General features: G+C 38.7%; 1 protein-coding gene across 2 annotated transcripts; it reads left to right on the top strand.

Moving 5' to 3' along the window:
• The first annotated feature begins 62 nt into the window (after positions 1 to 62).
• LOC146383118 (ceramide kinase-like) lies at positions 63 to 20,368 on the top strand. Of its 2 annotated transcripts, XM_084934289.1 has the most exons (14): positions 63 to 443; positions 5,870 to 5,908; positions 9,469 to 9,609; positions 9,707 to 9,829; positions 9,930 to 10,055; positions 10,148 to 10,214; positions 11,822 to 11,967; positions 13,038 to 13,112; positions 13,477 to 13,629; positions 13,866 to 13,971; positions 14,304 to 14,383; positions 15,263 to 15,468; positions 15,580 to 15,800; positions 15,891 to 20,368. In XM_084934289.1, exons 1-14 carry the CDS (start codon positions 308 to 310, stop codon positions 15,976 to 15,978), a joined length of 1,707 nt encoding a protein of 568 aa, XP_084790415.1. In that variant the 5' UTR covers positions 63 to 307; the 3' UTR covers positions 15,979 to 20,368. The 2 variants fall into 2 exon arrangements, with proteins under 2 accessions (XP_084790415.1, XP_084790416.1); XM_084934290.1 differs by lacking the exon at positions 5,870 to 5,908.
• The last annotated feature ends 7,124 nt before the right edge of the window (positions 20,369 to 27,492 follow it).

Raw genomic sequence — 27,492 nt, 5'->3', positions numbered from 1 at the left:
TTCAATGCCAAAATATTTGAATTACGAAACACGTAGATCGGGTTTTCTGAAGGCACCTGAATGCACCACAAAGCCCCTCCTATATCCGGTGAGAAACCGCTATCAGCCAGAAAATTGTACCGACCTGTAGTCCGTTACATGGGTATACATTAACAGAAATCCCCGTTGTTTAAAAAAGTACTTATTTTCGAGGTTCGGGGCCTCTAAGGGAAACTCACAGACAACATGCCCGGGGAAAGGTAACCGTACTCGGAGTGCTGCTGCCTCCTCATCCGGCTAAAGGACGGAGCAAGACGGCTAGACGCCAATGGAGAGGCCGGGTAGGCTGCTGCTGCAGTCGGAGCTCCGCGTCAGAAATGCCGCGTACGATGTAAGCCTGAGCCGGTCACTGCTCATCTGGAAGAGACGGGCATCTAGTCCCGTGTACCACCCGTTCAGACCCAGTAAGATCCGTGATTAATGTGTCTGCATGCCTTTGTCTATGTGTCTTAATATATCTCTCTGTTGGCCTTTAAGCGCACCGCGACATCCTGTGTGATAAACAAAGAACTCGGAGAAAACGTGAAAGGGGACACACAGCAGTGTTTGGACCTGTGGATATCATGCAGTTAACTTTCAGCTCTGAACACAATGTATCCGGACTGTAGGACCATATGAGATATGATACATCCGGTTACATAACACTCATCATCCAGTCTGACAGTGGAGGTCACTGAGGCTGTAAGCTGCAGGGACGAACAAACACACCAAACCTCATACATAATTTTAGAATATTTTAACCACAAACAACAGAATGAAAAATCAGTTTTTCAAGTAGCAGAGGGTTGAGTGATTTATTTATTCAGTAGACGTGCTTTTGTTTGTGAGTCATTGTGTCCAGCTGACGAAGGCAATTGTACCATTCACTTTATTTTAAATCCGTATCATGCTATGTTTTAATGAAACTGGCTACTTGATGTTTTGCTGTAAAATCTGTAACATTTTTATAAGTTTTCGTCTGAAAGCTATGGGATTGTCACATAGGAAGTTCATCGAATACAGAGACTTGTTTACAGTTTCCACTACAAGATTTTAAAGAAGGATACTGCACTTAAATGCCACAGCAGTATCAAAAAGAGTACTCAAAGTAAGTACAAAATCTCCACATGTGAAAGCGAGCCCCCTACTCACATTTCTCTCACACCGTCAGTCCCAAATTAACTGGTTTACATATGAACCAGTGTGTGTGTTGAATAACATGGTAACACTGAGTTTGTGTTAAAGGTTACTGGCTAACCTCATGTACTTAATTACTTCTCTGTTGTTGATTTGTGACTGTAACATATTACGAATCGATCACCCGATCATTGTGTTGTCATTTGAAATGTAGATGTTCCCTTCAGTGTGAGCACAACAAATAAATAAAAAAAACAAAATAATGTTTCATAAACAAAGGTTTTATAGTTTTATATTTCTTAATACTTTAATTCTAATTTAACATTATCAGTGACATATTCAGATCAGCATAACTGTAAAGCTGGGTGGATCTTGCTAATCGTCTGATATGCATCACTGCCCGGGTCAGGGATGTAATCATTGCTTTATGTTATAAATACCATGGAGTCAGGACAGACTGTTTTACATTATTTGTCTGCTAACACAAACCTTTTGTAGTGTAAACCTGTATCATTGAACATAACAAAGATTGATAATATGTACTATTCGTGGACAGTCACATTGTCTAATACATGAACACATTAATGATGAATCATTTGAGATGATCATGGTGAACAGAAGTGTTTTAGTCTCTGTTAGAATCCAGTTAAAATCTCAGTAGAGACTACCACAGTCATTCACCTCAATATTTCTTAACATAATCCTGAGTTTTATTTTGTTTTGGGAGTTAAAATATCAAAATAAGCCAAATTTGTGGTTTGCATTTGTTGTTAACCTCCCTGTCTACTCTGTGTTAAGGTTTCAGTGTGATAGTCTACATGTTTTTGCCATTTACTGCCACTTGGGGGCAGTAAACTACTGTAAAGTTCATAACTATTGTTTGTTTATACACTTTTTTTGGTCTTTTTACTATGGAAGCCCGTTTCCGCCCCTGGAAAAAAAAAAAAGGATCCATAACTCAAAATTTCGAGTTATTTTCTCAAAATTTCGAGTTACTTTCTCGAAATTTCGACATATTAACTCAAAATTTTGAGAAAAGCAACTCGAAATTTCGAGTTAGCGCTGCCAATCAGTAATCTACGTGAATGACGTCATTTTGTTGTTACCCGGAAGCTGAAGCCCTCAGCTACAAATGCTACAGCTAAGCTACCGGTATTACATCCAGTCGTGAATGCACAGATTGCTGAGTGTTTTCAGCCTGGCTTCACAAATGATGAAATCCCTGTGTTATTAGCTGAATCACATGGTGTTACTATCAGCAAACGTACTCGCGAAAGCGCCAATTTGTTGGGATCCGTTTTTGAGTGCGCGGTCCTCTGCGCCATATGCTTCCGGGTAACAAGAAAGCGACCTCATTCACGTATATTTTTGATTGGCAGAGCTAACTCGAAATTTTGAGAAAAGTAACTCGAAATTTCGAGTTATTTTCTCGAAATTTCGACTTATTAACTCGAAATTTCGAGTTATGGATACTCTCCAGAGTGTAGATGTCTGTAGCTTCAACATCTCAAAAGTGAGCGTAATACTTTCTAATAGCCAGCAGGCGGAGACTCTTGTTGTACAGAAGTCTGTGGGTGAATGTCTCTCAGCTCCTTCACTTTATGATGAATGTGTGAACTCATTCACTATTTTTATATCATGGTTGACAGAACATTAAGTCAGGTATCATACAGTGGCTATTTTCATGTTTTATAGACAGTCTATGCTGAAGGTTTTAAAGAGGAGTAAAATCAAGCGTTAAAACGATGAACTTTCTCCACAGGAGCCATTGTTTGCGCTTCTCATGTGCGGTTTATTTATCCTTTTTTCTTCTTCTTCTTCTACCTCTTTGTGATGAAAGGTTTCTTTTTCCTGTTTAATGCAACTTTTCAACGGGTTGAAATGCACATTGGGAGGCAAGCTTTGCTTTTTACACCAAAGAACTTGAATCTTTAAAATTTTAACTAAAGAGTTGGACATCTCTGGTTGATCATCAATGACTCACCTCACAGTGCCTGTTAAAATGATCCCAACTGTTACTGCAGGAGGTGCATGACAGTGTTTGTTTGTCAGCAGGTTACTTCTCTTCTGTTTCATCTGAGATGGTCAGGGTTCAGTTGTTTCCAGTGTTATGGTGACAACAGCTGTGTGTGTAAAACTGAAACACACACCAGCATGTGTTTTGTATTTCAGTTGTGAATTTTTTATGTGTGTCCTAGTTTCTGTCTGTCTGTTGCTGGGGGTGTTGAAACACTAAACGTTGTTGTCTGGGTCAACTTTGCTAGCGAGAGACAGAGAGAGGCGTTGAAAGTCTGCTCTAACAGAACTTATTGTTTCGGAGGAAAACACGAACACAGCGTACAGTCGAGTCTTAATAGCTTACTTACAACTGGGCTCGTCAGGCTCTCTTCTTGGCTGCAGTGGTTAGTATTATATTTACATGCTTCCAGCTCCCGTTTCTGGTTGGTGACAACTCGTACTTTTCCACTCGCCTTTTTCTCCCTCCCTCGCGCTCACAGATGCATAACGGCAGTCCATTCTCCCTGCAGCACGGACTACACTGCCCATGAGGCTACATTCTTTAGGGCTATGCCTGTAACACTCTGCCTATTGCCTTCTTATTAAATAATTTTTGTCAATAATTTTTTTAAAATATTTCTTCACGTCATTCTGCGGGCCACAAATAGAGGTGACATGGGCCGTGAGATTGACACACAGGCATTAGAGCCTCTTAATGCGCGTTTTGTTTGTTTTTCCTCTGGTGTGGAATTACCAAAAATAGAGAGAGCATAGCCTAATATATGAAACAGGAAAAGACCGTGCCGTGTAATCCATTTATTTCAACAAAGTAACTGTATTCTAAATACCACCTTTTTAAACGGTAACTGTAACGGAATAAAGTTACTCATATTTTGTATTTTAAATACGTAACGGCGGTACATGTATTCCGTTACTCCCCAACACTGAATACAGTGCAGCATTATTTACAAAGTGTGCACAATGAGATATTTGAATTTAAGAACTGAATGGGTGAACAGTATAGTGAATATTAAGAATATAACTGTAGCTTGTAATATCCCCCTAACGCCTGTATTATAAAGCAAGTTCAGCATGCCCAGGATATCTTTTTCCTTATCTGGCTTCACTCATCTTAGAATCAGCAGTCCTGCTAAGCAGTCACATGTAGCTTCTTATCAACTCAGTAAGTCAACCCAGGGTTTTTTCCAGTCTAGCTAAAAGCACGTGGCCATAAAAGAGGTAGTTTGCAGCATATGACTAATCATAGACATGAAGACATACCGGCAGAACGGCAGCATTTTAAAAGAAAAAGAAATCTATGAGTAACTATGAGTAGGCATGAAATATGGTGTAAATGCATCTTTATACCTGACGATGTGTGACCTATAGATTAAGTGCTCTGAGTAAATTAGGCTGAAGGAACTCTATGTAGAGATCTGACTCACCAGAGAGCCCATAATACAATGCCTTCTAGCCATCCATTCATCCATCCAACTTCAGCTTATACCCATAGGAGGGGTCCGCCCTGGACAGTTTGCCATTCACACCTATAGCCATTTTAGAATCACCATTAACACGCATGTCTTCGCATTGCGGGAGGAAGTTGTAAACTCCACACTGAGTTTGCATTCTTTCCCAGTGCTTGTGTGGGTTCTTCACATACTGAAAAATTGATTATGATTTGTGAGATTATTGTGTGTTTGCAATATGCTGAGTATTGCATTGGCATAAATTGGGGTTTATCGCCTTTTTAAATGCAAATTATGTTCATATCTGTTTTAATAAGATAGAAGTCTTAGTGTGTTCCTTTCACTTCTGTCATTTTATTGCTGCAAAATTGGACTGTGAAGCATACAGACTGATCGACAGTGTCATTAAAACCTGTCATGTTGCATGCACCTGGCAGACTAAACCGTTTGTATTACAGTCTATTCCAATTCATTTTTAATGCAAATGTGTAGACTAGCGTACACATAGTGTACAGGTATTGTGTATGTAAGACAACAGTCGGCAGTTGTCCTCTGAGATGATGAGCTGCTATCCTTTCAGCTGTACTCAAACGTTCCTCAGCTTTATGCATCACTTCTCTGAGCCAGACTGTGTCTGTGGAAAGAACTGTGAGGTAACTTTTTCAAATTGTCTCCAGTGTCTGATGTGTTTTCTTTTAAGTGCATGTGATGTTAGCTTTGTCGTCTTTGGCTATCAGTTTTCCATTATGGTAAGGTGCGAAAGGAGCTGTCAATTCTCAATTCAAGTCCATTTTTGATTTAGACACAGATGGCATTTTCTGATTTCTTTCAATACCAGCTTTGCCCCACATTGCAGTTTACCTCACAAGAAAAAGTCGACAGCACCATCTGGTGGACTGAAGAAGCAGCTGAGTTTGTTATTGTAACTAAAAAGTTCAGTTTTTATTTGCAGTCCATGCAAACTTTATCTCTGTATTGTCCCTATGTTGATGCGATGTTGCCGTGGAAAATATTGGAATACTTTATTAAATTGATTTTTTTTTTTCTTCTCCACCCCCACCTGTTGTAGCCAGAAAGGAAGGCTGATTTAAAAACATGTAGATTATAAAGTTAAAAGGTGACTTAGTATCCTCATTCATTTAAGCACTTGTTGATCTGAAACCAAAGTTAAAATTTTTTCTGATTGTCTTAGGTTAACTTACTCTCTATCTGCTAATTACAATGTTACCTGTATGGTTTTCCTGCAGGATTTTGTGTTCCTTTGTTTCCTCGTCGACCTGATCCAGGTAGGAGATTTAGTTCCCACAATGCAGTGGGCCACCTCCACCCCATTGTGTGGAGGTTTAGTGGTTCTGCTGTTAGAACATGTTTCTGGGTTTGATGGCTGAAGTGTGAGCTCTGTTTGTGTTGTTCCAATTTAAATAAGTGGTTTTATTCCAAAATGATGAAAAATAAAAACAAAGCAACCTCCTAACCTAACATTACTATAGTTAGAGTAAGTAAATAATCTCAGTTTCATGAAATAACCTGTACCGTCAGAAGTCATATTTTGGAATAAACCACATGTTTAGGAGTAAAACGTGTCAGTTTAATGCTGTGTTCAGTCTGTTCATCAATAACAGATCCAACAGAAACATGTTGCCCTCCCTGTAGCTCTTGTGTCAGTGTTCGATGTGTAGTTTGGCTTTGTAGTTCCACTAATTTAGCTGACCTACTGTAGTTTGCTTAAGTTTCTTTATATGGGAGATAAACATGCTCCTGGCTTCAAGAAAACACTCTTTGGTCAAGTGTTATGTAGAGGAATAGTCTGATATTCCTCTTTTTCTTTTTTAGAGTAAGATGCTCAAACATACACTATATTTCCAAAAGTATTCATCACCCATCCAACAAATCAAATTCAAGTGTTCCAATCACTTCCATGGCCACAGGTGTATAAAATCAAGCTCCTAGGCATGCAGAGTGCTTCTACAAACATCTGTGAAAGAATGGGTCGCTCTCAGGAGCTCAGTGAATTCCAACGTAGTACTGTGATAGGATACCAACTATGCAATAAGTCCAGTCGTGAAATTTCCTCTCTACTAAATATTCAACAATCAATTTTTAGTGGTGTTATAACAAATTGGAAGTGATTGGGAGTGACAGCACCTCAGCTACAAAGTACTGGCAACACAAACTCACAGAGCGGGGTTAGCTGATGCTGGGGTGCATAGTGTGCAGACATCGCCAACTTTTTGCAGTGTCTGTCATGACAGACCTCAAAACTTTATGTGGCCTTCAGATAAGCTCAAGAACAGTGTGCCGAGAACTGTATGGAATGGGTTTCCTTGACTGAGCAGCTCCATCCAAGCTTTGTATCGCCAACCACAAGGCAAAGTGTCAGATGCAGTGGTTTAAAGCATGCGGGCACTAGACTCTAGAGCAGTGGAGATATGTTCTCTAAAGTGAGGATTCACACTTCTTCATCTGGCAATTCGATGTACAACCTGGGTTTGGGAGTTGCCAGGAGAACAGTACTTGTCTGACTGCATTGCACCAAGTGTAAAGTTTGGTGGAAGGGATATTATGGGGTGGGGTTGTTTTTCAGGAGTTTGTTTCAGCCCCTTAGTTCCAGTGAAAGGAACTGTTAATACTTCAGCAAGACATTTTGGGCAATTTCATGCTCCCAGGTTCTTGGGAACAGTTTGGGGATGGCCCCTTCTTTTTCAAACATGACCCAGTGCACAAAGCAAAGTCCATAATGACATAGATGAGCAAGTTTGGTGTAGAACAATTTGACTGGCCTGCACAGAGTTCTGACCTCAATGATAAAACACCTTTGGGATGAATTAGAATGGAGACTGTGAGTCAGGCCTTCTCGTCCGATATCAGTGTCTGACATCACAAAGTTGTTTCTGGAAGAATGGTCAAAAATTCACATGAACCCACTCATAAAATTTGCAGAAAGCTTTTATGAGAAGAGTTGAAGCTGTGATTGCTGCAAAGGGTGGCTCAACAATATATTAAACCTTATGGATTAAGTGTGGGTAGTCACTCAAATCCTATTGTGTGTGAAGGCAGAAGATCGAATACTTTTGGCAATATAGTATAGATCAAAAGTACATGGTGAAAACAAAAAGTATTGTGATTCTGCTCATAACAAGGAAAACCTTAACTGAACTAAATTTAGCCACTGTCTCATTAAACGTCATCTCCTTGTCCTTTTCTGGATTGCTTCCAGTGCTCCATGGAAGTCCTGTTCTGAATTGCTGGAGTGTGTGTACGTATTTCTCATTTATTACCAAGCTAACATCAACTTCTGTGTCAAACTGACCGTGTTTTTCACATCATGGACCATCACCGATGAGCAAAGTTTTGGAGGGTGACTGCAGCCCACCCTCCAAAAGTTAGTTTTCAGTGGAATAATACACACACTCTCAAAGTCAGCAGATCGTGGATCAGGTGAGAAATGACACCAGAAGGAGAACCACCATGCACCATGGCTGCTCCCCTGTCGATGCGGGGTTCAGTTTTAAAGTCCCGAGGCATTTGAGGGAAAACATTTAGTGATCACAGTAGCAGCAGTGTAGCAGTTCTTCCAAACACCAACCATCCCTTGATATTTAAATCACACTTTTGGTTAACACCTGGGTATTTCTTTAAATGGCATGAATGGCAAAAAAGGAGAATTTCTTTTTTTTTTTTTTTAAATATTCAGCTTTCTCTAAATTAGCATGCCTTAACCAGACATTCTATGGCAAGGACCCTAATCCTAAATGTGATGTAGGTTCATTTTTGTTAATAAAGAAGCAACAAACTAGATTAGAGGAAAGCCTCATTAAGAATTATCAATGGCTCCTCATTCCTTTGGCAGAGGTTGACCAACAGAAGGAGAAATATGACCAGAGGAGAAGTGCATGGAGTGTGGTTCTTCTCCTGATAAAGTATCTCCAGTTAACAGCTCCAGCTCTGGTTTCAGAATTGTTATTCACCACCACAGTCTTCACTCAACATGAAGATGTGGCTCCCTATAACTTCATCAAACATAGAAAATTGTCACAATAGGACTTCCACAGAGTGAATATAAAAAAAGTCAGTAACAATGGAATCAGTCCTGAGATGCACAAGGAGCTGACCCTGAGGGGGGAATTTAAATCAGGTCTAATTTTTGTTTTTTGTTTTTTTGTTATTGGCAAAGTCACAGATCTTGATGACACCTCTGATATTAAAAGTTTATGAATGTATTTTAAAAAAATATGCTACTTCTGGCTATAATGCTGTTTTGAAATGGTGAAAAGCTGATTTGGGTTTTTTTTGTGTTTTGTAAATAAAATATAAAAATAGTAAACAGGGATTTTTACAAAGCTTTGTGTTGGACTTCATGACGATTATTATTGAAAATGAATTGAACGTTTGTGGAAATGATCACAGCCCAGTGATGCAGTAGTGTTGTTGTTTGAAATGGAGCCATGGTCTCACTCAGTCTTATTTGTTATTTATGAAGTCAGAATTAAGATTAAAACCATTTTAAGATGAAAATGTGCCGTAGGTTCCTTCATGTGGAGACAGAATAGCAGAAGAGTGATTGTGATGTGAGCTGCAGATACAGATAAGTGAGTCAGAAGTGAATCCGAAAGATGACAATGCCAATATGTGGGTCATGTCACACTCGAGCATTGCTAAACTTGCTGCATCACTCTGAATATGTGGACTTGTTTCACATCATCATGACCTCATTCTAGAAAATAACAGCCAAAAGCAACAATACCCCTGGTGGTCCCTTCACATGCTGCCGGGAGGCTCTGAAATTTAAGAGCTGGCTGCTGGTTGGCGACACTAACTGCTTTGTGTGCATGTGTGTGTTGTTCAGGTGTCTGTCACAGTGTCCCAGTGTCAGAGATCATCTCTGTCAGAGAGGAAGAGGAGGAGAATGGCAGCAGACAAAGAGACGATGGCAGCTGGAAAAAGATCAGAGAAAGAGAGGGAAAGGACTGCAGGCAGGCCTTCACAGGTAATCCAAACACTGCATGATCTGCACTCTAGCACCTTGGCAATCAAAGATGGCTGATTATTAAATAAGTATTTTTTTTAACTTGTATCTGTTTTAGTGTTGTACGTGGAGAGGTGTCGGCAGCACCGCTGGCGGTGTGCTGAGGTCACCTTCACTTGTTCGGATGAGGCGGTGTGTCAGCACTGGGTCAGCAGGATCAGAGAGCAGCTCACCAGTAACAGTATGATTTTACAAAAACCCACTCTGTCTGAATAACTCATGCCGTTTCCACAAACTATTTGTGACATAGTTGCTCTTGTTGTTGTTATTTGTGTCAACAGCCAGCAGACCAAAACATCTGCTGGTTTACATAAATCCATATGGTGGGAAGCGTCAAGGAAAACGGATCTACGAGCAGAAAGTTGCCCCCCTGTTCACACAGGCTGGAATCTCCACCAGTGTTATTGGTACGTCCAAATCACTCACCACCCAGTCTCCAACTTCCTGTGTCAGAATTATACATGTAACACACTGAGAATCTGTGTGTTTGTTGTCATAGTGACAGAGTACGCCAATCACGCCAGAGATCACTTGAAGATGGAGGCAGAGTTGAAGAAATTTGATGGGTGAGTTTTGTTTGTCCATAATAGAAGTTCACCCATAAGCTACAGAGTGTGTCAAAAACAATCATCAGATTTCAAAAGACTGGACAAAGAAGCTTGAAGTAAGGGTTTTTAATAGTTTACATGCAAAACAACATTGTAGTCCTCCAGATACATGGCATATGTCCAAGCAATTGTCAAACTCGTCCCACAGTTTTGTGAGCATACCTGGAGTCACTGCAGCCATTGCTGTTGTTATTCTGCCTACCAGCAACAACCTGAAACTCACAAACCCGCACTTTGTAACATTACGTGTTAGAATGAAACCACTTTCAAAAAGGAAGATTCTTTGTGATTCACCCTGTAAAGTGAAGATTAATTATTTAAATGCTATAAAAAAGAAACCGAGCACAACATAATTCAGATTAGAGCAGGGCGATATGACCAAAAATATTTATCACGATATACATTTGAAAATTTGCGATAATGATATAACTGACGATATAATTGACACTAGACAAAATACTTTACAACTCCACAACTTTATTCGTGCAAAAAAAAAAAAATCAACATATTTTCACTTAAACAAGCAGCTGTTTTTTATGTGCATTAAAGTTATATAAAAAATTAACAGTGCAAATGCAAATTCCTTGCTGACAGTTTAACCAAAAGGCATTTCCAGTGGAAATTGGCCGACATATCCTCAGCATAACCATGTATAATATCCACATAACTTAAAAAGAGGTTGTACACACACAATATGGTCATATTATGTTGAAGCACAGTACGTATCACTCCGCGAGGCTCCTGCCTACGATAGCTGCAATGCTATGACAATCCATCAAGCAGTGCGGATTCGTAGCTTAGCAAAGTCGTACTAAAACATTTGACAGATTTTCGAGCGCCGTGTACCACATAAAATCGTTTCGAGGTCAGTAAACACAACCAGAATTCATACATAAGGCACACGGGATTATAAGGGGCACTGTCGATTTTCAGAAAAATCAAAGGATTGATTTTAAGTGTGCCGTATTTTCCAAAAAACACGGCAATAACGAAGGCCCGCTAGCATGCTCTACCAAAAATAGTGCTTTGTTGTGTATCTGATGGACAAAAGCTAAACCAGTTCCACACCACTGAAGTTGCAGCATTTTTACAAACCAATTCTGGTTCATCTGTTTCATTCACCAATCCGCTTTCGCCCTTCTCGTTCTCTGTCGCAGCCATGCTTTTTCCGCCATGTGCGTATGCATATTCTATCGCAATATTTCATTTTCTTATTGTTGCCCAACATTATACCGGTATTACCGTGAACGGTATGATATGGCCCAGCTCTAATTCAGATTCATAAACTTTTTGGACAATTACACATGATGATGATTTTCAACCAGACTTCCAGCTTTAATTCAGCAGGTTTAGTAAAAGTACTGCATCAACTGTTGGTGGTGTTATGCAAATGCTCATAGATCTGATTGTATATGTAGGACAGTAAAAAATCCCTGAGCTTCCCGAAATAAAAGCACCACAGAAAATATCTGTGTGATTTTCGCACAACATTTATACATGTGATCTTTTAGAAAAGGTCACGGAGAGATTGTCGATGCTAATATTTCACTATGACCCTTGCTTAGTGTGGTGTGCGTTGGAGGGGACGGCATGTTTAGTGAGATCATCCACGGACTGATCTGGAGAACACAGATCGACTGCGGCGTAGATCCAAACAGTCCAGAGGAGGCACTGTCTCCCTGCTCCCTACGCATCGGAATCATTCCTGCAGGTCTGAAACTCAGAGAAATATCACTGCTTTTCTTTTTGTGTTGGATTACAGCAAAAATGTAGGTAACTCTGACTTCATCCTTCAGTGTAGCACAGTGTCACAGGTGTCCTTCAGCAGGTTGGAACCATTACATGGTTTCTTTGGTGCCAAAGCCTTATGTAAAGGTTTTCCAAGCCTCAAGGGATTATTTATTGAACTAACAGACTCTAGCGCCTGCTGTATTGTTCCAGAAACCTCCAACTCTCTGGAGTCTGCTGTTTTGCCAGCTAACAAATCACTTTGGTCTCTCCTTGTCTAGTTTTTAAACTGTCCTTAACCTATATGAAGAGCATCTTCTTAACAGCACAAACTCTGGTACTTCATCACAAACAACTGCTATAAATAAAAAGTACATACAATACTTACAAGATGTAGAATAGACACCTACAAAGACAGACCGTGAAAAGAAAGACCAAATTGTTTGGAAAGTTTTCTTTCTTTGTCTGTAAATAATATTTCCTTCTATTATTTGTATGAAAGCCTCACATCAATGCTTCAACTGATTTTCTCAGCTCTTCCCTCTTTAAGACATAAATAGCATTGTTGCTATATATAAAACATCCCGAGTGAAAAATAGCCAGACTTCTTCCTGATTTAAGACAGTTTTAGCTGCTGACCTGGACAGTGATAGAGGTAATCTAGCTTTTAATGACAGGTGAGAGCCAATAAGTATGTAAGTATAAATACAGGCAGTCACTGTGACCTCATTTCTCAGTTGTGCTGGTTTGTGTCCTTGGTGTTTTCTGCTGCTGTGCTTATAAATACACACAGAGTCACCTGGGGGACATTATTCCTCTGTGCAGATACAAAAGTGAAACCGCACACCTGGGCAGTTAATGGTTGCAGGTGTTTGTGTGTGCACAACAGGAGCAGCAGTGCTTTTACAATGTAAAGTCACATTGTAAAGGTTTAAGAAAATAATCAGAATCGGTGATGACCGTCCTCTTTTCACTGGAATGTTCTACACTGGTAAACTGTTAGCGGATGGTGTTTGTGTTCTTTCAGCTCATTGTTTCTTCTGTCTGTTTCAGGTTCCACAGACTGCATCTGCTTTGCTACTGTGGGCACAAATGACCCCGTGACCTCTGCACTACACATCATTGTGGGTCAGTCACATCATCTCCATGACATCAGCGGTCATAATATCCATTCCAGCAACATAACCTTTCTGAAGTCTAAAGTTAATGTTGACATGGAAACTATTAAAAAAAAAAAGGACAAACACTCCTGGGGTAATATCTAACTATTTTGCTGAGAAAGCAAGCGTTAAAGTAGACTTTCAATGTCAAACATTGGTATTAGAAGTGAGAATTTGATACAGTTTAATAGAATATTTGATATATTTAACTGAACTTATTTTAAAATGTAAAACAAACCACAGCTTGGTTTGTTTTAAATTCTCAGTGTACGTGTCTGCTTGTCTTTCTTCAAAAATGGCAAACATAACATTTTTTTAATATCTGTGTGCAGGAGACTCTCAGCCGCTGGATGTGTGCTCAGTTCATCACAACAACATGTTCCTGCGATACTCTGTCTCGCTGCTTGGATATGGTTTTTATGGCGATGTGCTATCAGACAGCGAGAGGAAGAGATGGATGGGGCCTGCAAGATATGACTTCTCAGGTGGGAAAATATATAATATCCTTTAATTTTATCTATTATGTTTTACAGATAAAGCAGAGAAATTTATTGATGTCTGATTTGTCAGAGAGGCCCGGTACTCTAAATATTAGCAAAGAGAGGTTGTTTTTATGTCACCGCTCAGTCACATCAGCCTACCACAGTCCTTCCAGTTATTTTCATTTGCTTGCATGTGTGCATTATTCATAAGCATTTCTTTTTTTGATAATGGTCTGCAGGTCTGAAGATGTTCCTGACTCATCATTACTACGAAGGAACAGTGTCCTACCTGCCAGCCAGAGGTATCATAGGAACGCCACGAGACGCGACCAGGTGTCGATCTGGGTGAGAGATCCAAACATGTATCAACTTTTTTTTTTTCCTTTTTCCTTTAAATATATAAATACTCTTTTGAATCTATAGATATTTCAAAGCTGATCATAAACCTGTGACCTCAGTTACAACCAAAACATTTTATAAATCCTGTTCTAGTTAATTAACTCATTTGCTATCTGACTTTCAGTTTTGCAGCTGAAGCGTTTGGTTTATGTTGCAACCAAACGCAGTCATATAAATTAAAATGATAACCCGCTGAGGTTAAATGTAAAATGGCTTCTCATTAAAGTCCTTGTTCATTGCATCATTTAAGTAACTCTGGTTTCTCTGTAAATCTCCAGGTGTGTAATTTGTCAGCACAATGGACAGCTAAATTCAGAGAGAAGTGAGAAGTATGAGATGGATGAAGCATCAGACTCTGGTCAGTCCAAAAACTTACTCACTGAACATTACTCCATTCCTAAATCTCCTCGTCTGGCTTTGTCATGTTTCTTTCTTGTTAAATCTCACAAAATATTTATATTTGTGAATTAAAGACAAATATGTAACACTTCCTGAAAAATGATAAAACCGTGTCCATCCACCCATGGCTGTTCTGTAGTCTTGGTAGACATCAGCTGGCTTTGTTTTTCTAGTTTTTATTGAATTCCATACCAATACCAAACCTAATACCAACATATTATTACTGAACACTTTGAGAAGTTATTGTCCAAGTTGACTTCAAGGTTCTCCAAGTTTATTTTGGCTCTTGTTCACGGCAAATTCACTGAACCTAAACTTTAAACCTGAACCTCTCGATCTTCACCGAGTGCCCATTGTTCTGAGAGCTGTGACAGAAACTACCAGTTGTAGTCAATCATAATCACTAATAAGAAGTTAATAGGCCTTGGCCTTGTCAAGTAAGAAGACACTGAAGAGACTTCAGCACTACTTATTGCAAGATTTAAGTAAGTGTATATATTTGAGCCTGTGTAGATAAAAGAAAGTTCCAAATAAATCTAACCTTGTGCATTTAATCCTTTTTTTTTTTTTTTAAGTTATTTAAGGTTGGAAAAAGACCAGTTCAAAGAAACCATTAATCCCAAAGTGTGTGTAAACTCCTGAGCACAACTGTAGTGATGCAACCTGCAGCAAATTCATTATGTGAGAAACACTGGACTGAATGTAGTGAATGGAACTTTTTGTTTTGTTTTGTATGTTTATAATGAATAATGTGCAAACTTTTGGCACAGAGTGAAAACTGTTTTGGCAGCAGTAACAAGTAAAGTCAAATCTGTCTGTTTTTTTTTTTTTCATCCAGAGAGTAGTGGCGAGTGGAGGACGATTCGAGGAAAGTTCCTCGCTATAAACGCTGCCAGCATGAGCTGTGCTTGTCCTCGCAGCCCTAAAGGCCTCTCGCCTGCTGCCCACCTGGCTGACGGCACCACAGACCTCATCCTCGTCCGAAAATGTTCCCGTTTCAACTTCCTTAGACACCTCCTACGACACACCAGCAAAGATGACCAGGTATATTTCCAGTCTAAATTAAAACAAAAACAAAAAAAACATGTTTTTATTGATATTCTTTGGACATTTTGGTCCACAACTAAATACTTATTTCTCTTTTCGCTCAATCAGTTTGACCTTACCTTCATTGAGGTCCATCGAGTGAGGCGTTTTCGTTTCATGCCACGTCACTGCCAAAGCGACTCGGACCTGGAGTTGGACTTGCATGAGAATAGCAAGCGGCAGATCTTCAGCCAGATCTGCAAAGACCACCCAGCTTGTGGCTGTGCACCCGCCTACAGCAGCTGGAACTGCGATGGCGAGATCCTGACCCACACAGCCATTGACGTCAGGTATGATGACCCTGTGGGATCTTCTTCCTTACAAATATCAAAACTTGGTTTAAGTTTTCTCTTTAAAAACAACTTCTGCTGTTTTCTCAGAGTGCACGGCCAGTTGATCAAGCTGTTTGCTCGAGGGATTGAAGAACTGCCAGTGTTTGAGGATCTCTCCAACCCCTGTGCAATATAGATCTCCACCAGTCTGTCCCCAGGCATTGGAGCCATCTGATTATTGCCGCCGCCTAAAGCACTGCTACCACCTCCATCATGTGATGCTCATCACATCTTTCACTTGAAAACTCAACTGGCTAAGTTACATTGTTACTCAACAAATGTCATCAGCGTAGTCAGAAATGAAATTTTACTTTCCAGGTCTGAGGATTTAAAGTGATTTCCTCACAGGTGGGAAGTGATGCTAAAACTGATGAAACTCTAGATGCAGAAAGTAAAACATCAACCTCAGATTTTGGATTTTTTGCTAGATGACTGTTGGTGTTTGTTTGGAATGGTTGTTGGGTGTTTGGTACCAAATTTATTTAATATTGAACTCAGGCTTGAAGCTGAGACTTGCACAGTTTTAGAGTGAACTCAAAACCAAAGAAACCAAAACTCAAACAATGAACTTGTCCATGTCTGCACAGCCTAAATTGTCCTGTAGTTCTTGAGTCCTGCGATAGTCAGGTCCTGACCCACTATGCCAGTCTTATTTTCTCTTAACTCAGACTTGTTTTGATTTGATTTCATTCTTTCTTTGTTGTTTGTCTCATTATTTTACTTATCAACTCAGATCTGACTCTCTCACTGACTTGTTTTTTTTAATCTGGACTTGTTATGATTGATATGTGTTCAGCTTCACCTTTGATGCTGAAACGTGTTGATCACAAGTAATGCTAACTTGTTTTATCATTATTGGTGTTTGTTTTGTGACAAATCGTTGTCCAGTCTCGCTTCCATCTTCTATCTGTTTTGACCAGTCATGGGTACTGTTCCTAATCATTCTCAGTCAAAGCTCCAACTGATAAGCTAGTTAAACTGTTCAAACATGTGGGCTTTGATTTTGATCTGTCACAAGTGTTTCAATATCTTGCTCTTGTTATGGTCTACTTTCTCAGTTTCGGAATTAACTGTTACATGCCAGACACCCTACAATCATTCCCAGAGTCATCTGATCATTAGGGGTTTTAGCTCATTTATTAAAGGTTGAAGGAAATTGGGTCAGTATTTACAGAAAATAATTCTGATGAGACTTGTTTCCACAGCTCCAACTTTTCATCTATCAATCACAGCGTTCACTGCAATGGGACGCATTCAGCTTCTCAAACAAGTCCATCAGAGTTGTCTCTTTGGTTCCTTACTTTTTTCTGTGAGACTCGAGCTCAGTTGTAGCTTTGCAATCTTTTTTTCACTCTTTTTAATTCTCAGAAAATAAGAAAAAAAAATCTCAAAGATACTTTTCAGTCTCATTTCAGTCAAGCTGGTCATGGCTGGGTAAACTGAGCAGCGCACAAATAAATCCTTTTTATCTTCCATTTCTGCTGAATATGCAACTCAGTCTGAGTACAGACACAAAGAAAGAAAAAAACATGATGCTTTAACAGCAGTTTTACACACTAACTGTACAATAATCTGTAATGTCTGTGATATGTGAGCTCAAGCTATAGCTGTAAAATCAGTTTTTCTGTAGTAAAGCATCATTTTGAATTCTTTTGTCAAGTTAATATTGCTTCATCAAAATCTCAAGATGGTCATCTGAACCTTCCAAAAATCAAAAGAACGTTTTATAGCCATTGCAATTTTTTGTTTGTTTTATGTTGGGTTTTTTTGTTTTGTTTTTTCAAAACTGTTCCTCACAGTGAGACATTAAATGGCCAAAAGAATGCAGACAGCTAAAAAACAATGACATGTGGATGAAACACATATTCCAAAGCTACAGGCATTAATCTCCTGCAATACTCTCTGTAGTATGTTCCCATTGAAAGTCACAACAGCATTACTGGAGTCCCGTATTGATATTGTATGAAGGTCGGACTCATCTTAGGTGCTGCGTTTAACCTGTGAGAGGCTCTATGAAGGCTAAACTCCCGTTTCTATACTACCTAAGCACCCTGTGCTGAACTCTATGGGTTCAGTTAGTTTAAAGTGTGTATGAGCCGTTGCAACCCTGCTTTAGATGATATGCTAGTGGTAAAGCTCTGATGTCAGCATTACTAGTCAAAATGTCACAGATGAAATCTGCTCTGTAAAAACTTCTGTTCCTGAAGTGCAGAAACATGAAATAATTCCAGACAGAATTTATGCCTAAGAAAAATCTGAATTGCTGTTAGACACTGCCTACTAGAAACGCACAATCTTTGGAATACTGGCAAAGGGGTATTTCGTTAAGAGTGTCTTCTTTCACAGCATCACAGGTGAAAAGGTTAGAGAAACACTGCAACAAAAGCTTTCCCTAAAGAAAGGGAAGGCTGTAAGTGTTTAATCCACACATACTTGAGTTTTCTTGGTAAATAAAATTGTGTTTAAATGCTCTGCTTACTGTGAGAAATGGTTTTGTTTTTCAAAACTGTGGTTGTGTTGAAGAAAACTTCTTTGTAAAGTTCAATTTGGCCACAAAGAGAGAACATTCACACACCAGTCTGTTTCATTTCTAAAAACCTTCAGCAAACATCGCTGAGCATGTCGTAGCCCAAAGGCCTCTGTAGCCACTGCTCACTGTGTGCACAAGATTAATCGATGTAGAAAATGAAGAAATGTAGCAGCCTTAACTGTTATGTTAGCCATCTTCATGGTGAAATTCTTTGTGAGGTTTCAAGAGAGGTCTGCCTAATTCTTATATAGACATATTTCTGTTATTATTGGATTGAATCATCATGATCATCCCAGAGAATAACTGTTTGAATCAGTAATGTGGAAATTTAACAGAGAAAGGAAGATGAGCATCAGCACTGGAATCTCAGACTGTAGATGGTGTTTGTATGTTTACCAGCACACCTGTTTCCTTTCCACCCATGTTGAGCTGGACTCAAACTGATGGAGAAGGGAACCAGTAGCAGCTGATGATAAACTGCAACACCTACCAATCAGCTTTCAGATTTATTCTTATTAATCGGACCGAATACCAGCAGGGGTTCACTGATGTAGCAGTTTGTCTGTGTCTGTGATAGATGTAACTCAGGCCAGATGTCTTCAGAGCTCCACAACTTTTGAAACCAACCAAAATACATGGAATAACATCCATGATTTAGGAAAGCTGGTAAACTGGGTTATAAGGACAGGCCTGTGTTAACTGGAATTAAATAGACCTCTGAAGACCTTCAGCTGAGCTGCCTTTCACATACTGATTTAGCTTTTAAAGTTGTATAAATCAATAGTCACTGCTGTAACACCCCCTTAAAAAAGCCACCAACCAAATACATTAAAACTTATCCACAGAGGTCGACTGATGACTGAAACAAATATATATTTGCATTTAGCCAACTATTAAAATGTGTTCCATAATTATAGCTTTATTTATTAGTCAAAGTAGAAATTGGTAAATTAATTTGCTTGTTTTCATTAATTTAAAGTACTGGATTGATGCTATAGCCACTGAGCTTACTGCTAACACGCCAGCCATAGTAGCTAGTCTTGCAAGCATAGTTTTTAACGAGCAATGTAGCAAAACTGTCCAACCTAGCACAATGCTGGATTACACTGCAAACACAGTGAGAGAAATCACTCCAGAAAGGCTTGGTTAGGTAGTGAGCACTGAATCTGTCATCATAGGACTTTATCTGTCGACTTAGTAGTACTTACTCTTGCTAATTTGGGCCTATTAGGGTATGCACAAAGACAGTTGTGAATACAATCAGTGCACTAAAAAAAGTACCTGCATGGGGTCAAGAAGCTGTGTGTGAAACCTCTGACCCTCATCAACAAACCAGTAGTGGAGGATGCATTGTTGGTGCAGATAGATTTCACAAGTATCTCTGGAATACATGTGTTGCATTTCTTTCTTTTTTGTTGATGCCTTTGATGGAGACATCAGGTCATCAGTGCATGTTTTGCTTTGTGTCTGTCATTTAATACTATTAAAAGCTTAAAATTCATTTACATGTCATGTAATAGTTGCATGATGCCACAGTGATCAACATGCTGCAAAGAAAAATAAAATGGTGATGTAACTGGGAGTTCCAGAGAAAGTGATTATATTTGAATCTATAGAGGCAGATGTAACCATGTCATCTGTAGTGTTGTTAAACATGTAGAATGAACTGCAAGCAGTATTTTTAGCACTTATTAATCTTATTTACTTTTCTGATTAATAGTGTATAAAAGCTAAGTGTCCATTCTTTTCATATCACTGAGTCTATTTTGAGCATTCTTTTAACTAGCCCTGTTCCAGTTATGTGAAGCACTGTTTCATTTAAAGGCTCTCCTGCTTACAGGGATTACTATAATCTCCAACACTGTAGTTCAATCTGACACTGAACACTAGTTTGATCTGGTGAATCAGTCGACCTCTAGCTGTAATCTGAGCTGTAACTTATACCTTCTGCTGTAGCTGTTGCATTATCAACAAATAAAATATTTTCAACACTTCATGTTCAGAGTTATGCAGTTTGTCTCGGCCTCTAGGAAACAAATCAGAATTAACATGGCTGATCATATAGACGTGTAGAGGAGAGTGTGCTGTCAGGGTCAGCACAACCTGTGTGTGTAGAGCCAGTCACCCATAGTTAACCTGAAAAAAAAGCGTCCCTGTGTTTTTGAGCAACACATTACTCTAATATTGCAACCAAAGAAAAAAAGTATGGCTATGTGAAATATTATGAAACTGTTTTGTTCATAATGGTACATAAAATGTATTTGTGTAGCACTTTTTAAGCCAGGAATCTGTTGCAAAGTGATTTACAGGGAATTAATATATAGACAAAAACATCATATTACACAAGAACATTACCCAAATGCCTGTCTAAATATGAGTTTTCAGGTGTATTTTAAAAGAAGCCACAGGTACATAGGTGGTTGAAGGTGATTTAATCTCCTAAGACCCGAACTCTTTCATGGCATGAATTTTCAATTTCTCCTTGCTATTTGGGCTGATTGGGATCCGATGAATATAAAAACAAAGAATTACCAGATTTTCTTTTTTTTTGCCTGATTTTTGTTTCTGAGATAAATGAGAGCCACATAAGAGGACGTTCGTTTTAAATTTCAATAGAACTGTGGCAGTATAATGTCCTCGTAAGTGGATATCAGGCCCCTGTAGAGAAAAATTAGTATTTTGGTCTAGACAGCCCAAAATGTGGTCCTAGGGGGATAAAGGAGCCTTTGACAGACAAGTAAAGAGCATTACAAGAATTTAATCTAGAGGAGATGAAGGGATGAACAAGTATCTCCAATTTCACTTTGGAGACAACAGTCCTGAGTTTAGCGATCTTTCTTAAATGAAAAAAAGCAGGAGCGGGTCAAAGACTTGGTATGAGCATCAAAAAACACAGACTCATCAAAAATTAACCCAAGATTCCAAACAGTAGCTTGAGAAGGGACCTAGATGTTGTATAATTTGGGGCTTAATACTCTCTCAAGCAAGAATTAAACACTCAGTCTTGTATGTGTTCAGCTGCAGACAATTGTTTGGCATCCAACCATTGATTGCCCAGTCCATTAGAACAGATCATTTTTCCAATTCACAAATTTTAAAATAAATGTACAGTTAGATATAATCTGTATACAGATGATAGGAAATAATTTTAAAATGACTAATGATAAGGCCTAATGGCAGAATATATAATGAGAATAACAAGGGGCTTAAAACCGATCCTTGTGGAACACCACATGAAAATTCAATTACATCTCACCAAAATTTTCTCACTGAAATCAAAAGTGTTCTGCCAAAAAATGAGGTGAACCATTTTAGGACAGATCCAGATATCCCTACCATATGATTGAAATGGTGAAACTTTAAGGACAGAGTGTAACTTTCTAAAAGCCGACTGAAAGTTGTCAAGAATATTATGCTTCTCCAGTGCCTTCTTTGCTTGTGTCCAAACAGCCTTTTCTATTATTTCAGTAATGAAAGGAAGTTTTAAGATGTGCCTGTATCTTGTCTGTAGTGTCAGATCCAGACCAAATGTACAGACTAACATGAAGACAGCATGCTATTAATTCATGTGAACAGTAGCTAAGCATCACAGGACTTTAACAATGGAGTGTAAAGTACCTATATGCATTTTGCCCCATAAATAAGAAAACAATAAGACAAATCATGGCGAAAAGCATTCTGCCATGATTTGTCTCATAGTGTCACTTAATATTATATTCCTTGAGCACTGAAATGTTCTGTGACCACACCAAGCACAGAGCCCTCCCATTTACCTCTGTGAACAAATAGGATATTATCCATTTTCATGGAAAAAATCCACACTCGGTCCACTTTTCTCCTTATTGATTTTTAAGAGGTTTCCATGAACAGCAACATACTTGACTTTCTAGCTTTTCGATGTTTCTGCTATTCTTATTATGTATTTGTAACACCCAATGGACAGATAAGGAAAAGAGTCATTGCAATTTATTTTCAAATAAATCTGTAATTGTCACAGTTACGAGGAGTGGGTCTGATTGTTTGGCGGGCCAGTTCCAGCTGGTGACCTAAGATTGACACTAGTAAATGATTTCCAGTAGTAATGATGATAGGAGTACATTAGTATGCAGAACATGATTCACTCCTGAATAAAAGCTTTATCAAAAAGAAATGTTTTAAGCCTAAACGTAAAGGGGGTGTGGTTCCAGAAGAGAGAGGCCTCTACTTCCCATCTCAAATTTATTGCATTTAACTATGAATAAAAAAACTCCAAAAGCTCAGATTTACAGAAGCATAATGGACCAGAGGCCTGGGCATGATGTCACTGCTCTTCAAGATGGGCAACAACAAGAATGTTTGTACATTGTTATTGGAGTAAGTCTTAATTACTAGTTGTCTCTGAAGCAAACAGAAGCACAAATCCCAATAATAAAAAAGATTGAAATGTGTGTGTTTGCCGATCAATACTCAGCAATGACGTGTTGCTAATTTCATGTGAGCAAACAGGATGCAGCTCTCACAGGTGATTAAAGCTCATTAAGGATGGTCGATCCCATATCATTAACGTTTCAGGATGTCAACAAGCCAACCCGCAGCTGGAAAATCCAACTGCAAACTTAATCTGTTGACAGAATAGATAATCAGAACTGTAAAATCAGAGTGAAGTCTGGCAGAGGTCGATACCTGAGGAGGTACAAAAGGATGTGGTGCGGAGCTCGACATCAGTCTGCGGGGTTGATTTCAGCAGGATCAGTGCAGGTGAGTCTCAAAAGGCATTGACTGTACTGAGTGTGTTCATTTAAGCTTTCGTTTTAGAAGTGCAAAGAAAGAGATCTATTAATGCTGAGCCAGACCTAAATATAGATCTAATGCAGTTTAAGTTGGATTTTCTTTACAGAAGTAACAGTCACTGCATTTGATTTGTTTCCTTTGTAATTTCATTGTCTTGCCTTGTTTTGATCATGTGGACCATCTTAGCCACAAATGATTTCTTAGCTTTCCTGTTTTGTTTGAAACAGCGATGCCTGTTTAGCTTCTCGCTCACCACAAAGCTCAAAGAGACATCATTGTTTTTGATAAAGCAGCATTTTAAAGCAATTTTGTTTTGTCTCAATTTGAGCATTTTGACATATGATATTCTTGCACGCAAAGATGTGTTGGTTAATTGAAGGTGTTACTGGAGAGGATTGTCAGTTTTTCCTAAATTTCAGTTTTGTCCATAGTACCTATCCTGTAAGTACCCACTTTTCAATAAGACTTGCATTTATATTCCTGTTTTATCCATCCAGTTATTTCCACTGCGCATGTAAATAAAAGCAGTAATCAACAGGCATGTTTTAATCAGAATCAGAATCAGAATACTTTATTGATCCCTGGGGGAAATTATTTTTTTGTTACAGTGCTCCATTATAAACCAACATAAACCAACATTAAGACAAGACAGACAATACGCTAACTAAGAATAGTACAATATATACATATATATATATACATAAGTCACTCATTAATAAATAGCTGGAAAAGAAACGTGTAGTTGTAGCAGTAACCAGTGTGTTAAGTGGATGCGTTGTACAGGGAGATGGCCACAGGCAGGAAAGATTTCCTGTGTCGTTCAGTGGTGCTTTTCGGTAATCTCAGTCTCTCACTGAACGAGCTCCTGTGACTGACCAGCATGTCATGGAGTGGGTGGGAGGTGTTATCCAACATTGTCTTTATCTTGGACAGCATCGGCCTCTCCGACACCACCTTGAGGGAGTCCAGCTCCATCCCCACAACATTACTGGCCTTACGGATTAGTTTATTAAGTCTGTTGGCATTGAACATTAAACATTGTTGCTGTCTGAGACATACACTGAAAGAATATTTTAAAAGAAGTTAGATTTCAGAAAGAAAGAACGAGAGGATGGTATGAAGAAAGAAATAAACAGTTAATTTGCTCTGAATCAGGATTATTTTGGTCCGGTGATATTGTAGTTTGTTCCAGATGTGTTGGATGAGACGCAGGTCACAAGGAGAACTTTGTTAAACAAACCTAAGTTTACTGAAGAAAGTCTGAATCATTTGCTTGCCTTCTAAGGAGATTATCATCTTTACCATCTTCATGATGCCATCCATCAGCGTCACTCAGGTTTTCCTGCTGTTTTCCTTCCTCCACCTCATCACATCACTTCCTGTCAGGTAACGTTCCATCCCCAAACAAATCTTTCAGATTTTGCTAAAATTCAATAATCTGAAATTATAAGATAATAATTATAATTATTATACAAAGATTTATGATTCCTCAACAGAGTTCAGAAATGTTCTTGAAATGTTCATCTTCCTTTCATGTAACCTCAGGGACCAGGATGAAGTGGAAAAATTCCTGACTCAAATCAGACCCCTGAACGCACCATGGTCTCTGTCAGCAAATTCTGCAGATGCTCTGCTTGAGGCCAGACTCAGGTGAGTTTACATTAAAAGTGATTCTTCACTTAAATGTGGGATTGGATCTCATATACACTGAGTGAGATTTTGCAATAAGACCTAACCGTTGCTGCTGTTACTCTACTTTTTGGAGCCATTTTTGCGATGAGTTTCAGCTTATTGTATAGCTCACTGACATGACTCTCACAACTGTCTTCCATTAACATTGGGCTACTTTAAGTGGACAAGGGGCATCAGTGTCAGCTCTAACATCTTTTTTTCCACTGTACAAAAAGCGTCAACAGTATTTGTGTAATAAGTGATGCATTTCCTTTTTATTGTAGATAAAATTGTGCACATTCACAATCATATACAGGTAAACATAAAACTGAGATGAATGATAATGTGATTGTGTTTCAGGCAGCTGATGTCTTCAGGTCTAGACCGCAGGAGGCAGCTGGGAGACATCGAGTTCTCAAACAGATACTCAGAGTTTCTGCGCTCTAAAGCCAAACACACCTCAATCTGTGCTTTTCTGCGCCGCATGCAAGGCATAAAGAAGAGGTGCGACATGTGACAGGCACATTATAAGAACAGTGAAACATATTCTAACACTAACGATGGAAAAACTTGTGACTCCATGCACAGCAGTCCCTCTAAGCTGACTTTTCGCTTTTTATGCATCAAAATCAGACAAGAGTTATCTCCAACTTTTTAAAGATAGGTCTCAAATAAAAGTAGCAAGCATAGAAGAGACGAACAAATAAAGGCAGAAACATGAACAGTTTGAAGTAATATGACCACTGAATAATTCTCCACAGCACGAATTCCAACAACAGGTTTGTGTTGCACTCAGTGCTCTGCTATCGTTCTTCTGTAGCACTGTTTTCATTTAGGTTTTAATGTCACCTCACTTCCAATTTAATTAACGTTCTGATCTTTTACTGACACAGTCTTTCCCTGACTGGCTTTTATTGTGAAATGCTGAGTTTCATTGACTACAGTTAATCAGCAATGGAAGAAAACAGCTGAGTAGAATTCTCAAAAAACAATGAAATAAACCGTTTGGGTTTTTGTTTTTCACAATCTACCTGGTTGGATTTTCAACTTAGTGGCAAGTTGAACGTTTTGAGTGAAATTTCACACTTCCTGTAGTATTTTCATATTAAAAGCACTATGCTGTAGCAGAGTAAAGTGTATGACATGGTTTGAATGAATTGGAAGCGTTGTTCTTAATAAAACATTGGGATGTAAAATTAGATACATACTAATATATAAAACTGGAGACAGTTACGGTGTGCTGCTACTACAAAGTAATATAACTGAAGGTTTTAGTTCAGCAGACATCATTAGAGAGTTTATATTTTCTTCATTAATGGCTCTTTGTGTTTTTATCCGCACGTGTCAGCATGTTTTTTATGCTGTGTTTGTTCACAGTGCGGTGGGAGCAGACACGGAGAAAGTGAATCTGCTGCTGAAACAGTACATGTGTCCATCTGTCTACAACAACTGGCCCACCGACCTGTAGAAGACTCTCAGTGAGATGAGGAGATCCAATGTGATGTTAGTTGGAAAAACAACGATACTGATGATCTGAATAAATGTGTGTAAATGCAGCTGTTATCTTATTTAGTGTGGGAACACATCACTTTGTTATTAAATATGTTTTATGAAGTACTTTTCAGTGACTAGTGTGTTTCATAATTATATGCAGGATTTGATATTTGTACATACAAGAATGCATTGTGCCGCAATAACTTGTCTTGAAGGTGGCGCTAAATGAAAACTTAAAGGCTCATGTCAGGGTTTTGAAGTCTGTGTGATATCATGCTGAGACCCAGCCTGTTCATTTATGTCCTCTGTGGTGGACACATATATCACAAAAAATTAAAGAAAGATATTTTTCTACCTCCGTTCTCAGGAGGATCAGTTCCTGAACGCAAAGCCATAGAAAAAAATTCCTCCAACCATCCAAGTCATGGTGTGCATGTTGTATTTACACATAGCTCAACTCAAGCAACTTGAATTTAAATTTCACTTCTAATTTAAAAATGCAGCTTGTTTTCAACCTCCAACTTCAATCTTCTTCAGTAAGAACAGCTCTCATCTTTAAAGGGTAAATAATATTCGTATTAAAAAAGGTATGGATATGAAAAAATGCTTGGAACACATCGATAAATAATGCATCTGAAATGTAACAGGACCAGTTCTAATGACAGGAGTCTTTTTCGAGAAGCGCTATGAAAAACATAAAGCACAATTATATATTCCTTTCTTAAATATTATATAGCTCCTTCTACCAAACAACAGACACACACAGGTGTCAGGAACGATGTAATGGGAGACCAACGGGTGGATGATGGGTGTAACTGGGAGAGGATATTACATACACACATATAGTATATGTATTAATAGGGTCAGGTTAACCCTAACCAGTGGGTCTGCATGTGGCTCTTTACCCACTAAAGAGCCGCATGTCATTGCTGACCTCTTGTGAATTGCAGAGGCATGAACAGATGGATGAACTGATAGATAGATGCGTCATCAACGCAGAAACTAATCTGTTTGTTATCTGGATGAGCCAAAAAGCAAATTACTCCAAGGCACTCTCTTTTTAATAGCATTTAAAATAATATGTTAATGATGATATTAACACACACACAAAAAACAGTCAGTTGAAAATATTTTTTGTTTTTAATTTAAAATAGTGTATCTTGGAGTTTATTATCGTTTTCTCCT

The sequence above is a fragment of the Perissodus microlepis genome, chromosome 7 (genome assembly GCF_051167445.1).
Source record: "Perissodus microlepis isolate ML-2025 ecotype Zambia chromosome 7, ASM5116744v1, whole genome shotgun sequence".
NCBI lineage: Eukaryota > Metazoa > Chordata > Actinopteri > Cichliformes > Cichlidae > Perissodus > Perissodus microlepis.
The sequence above is the reverse complement of the archived record's forward strand: the minus strand, read 5'-3'. Positions and strand labels throughout refer to the sequence as shown.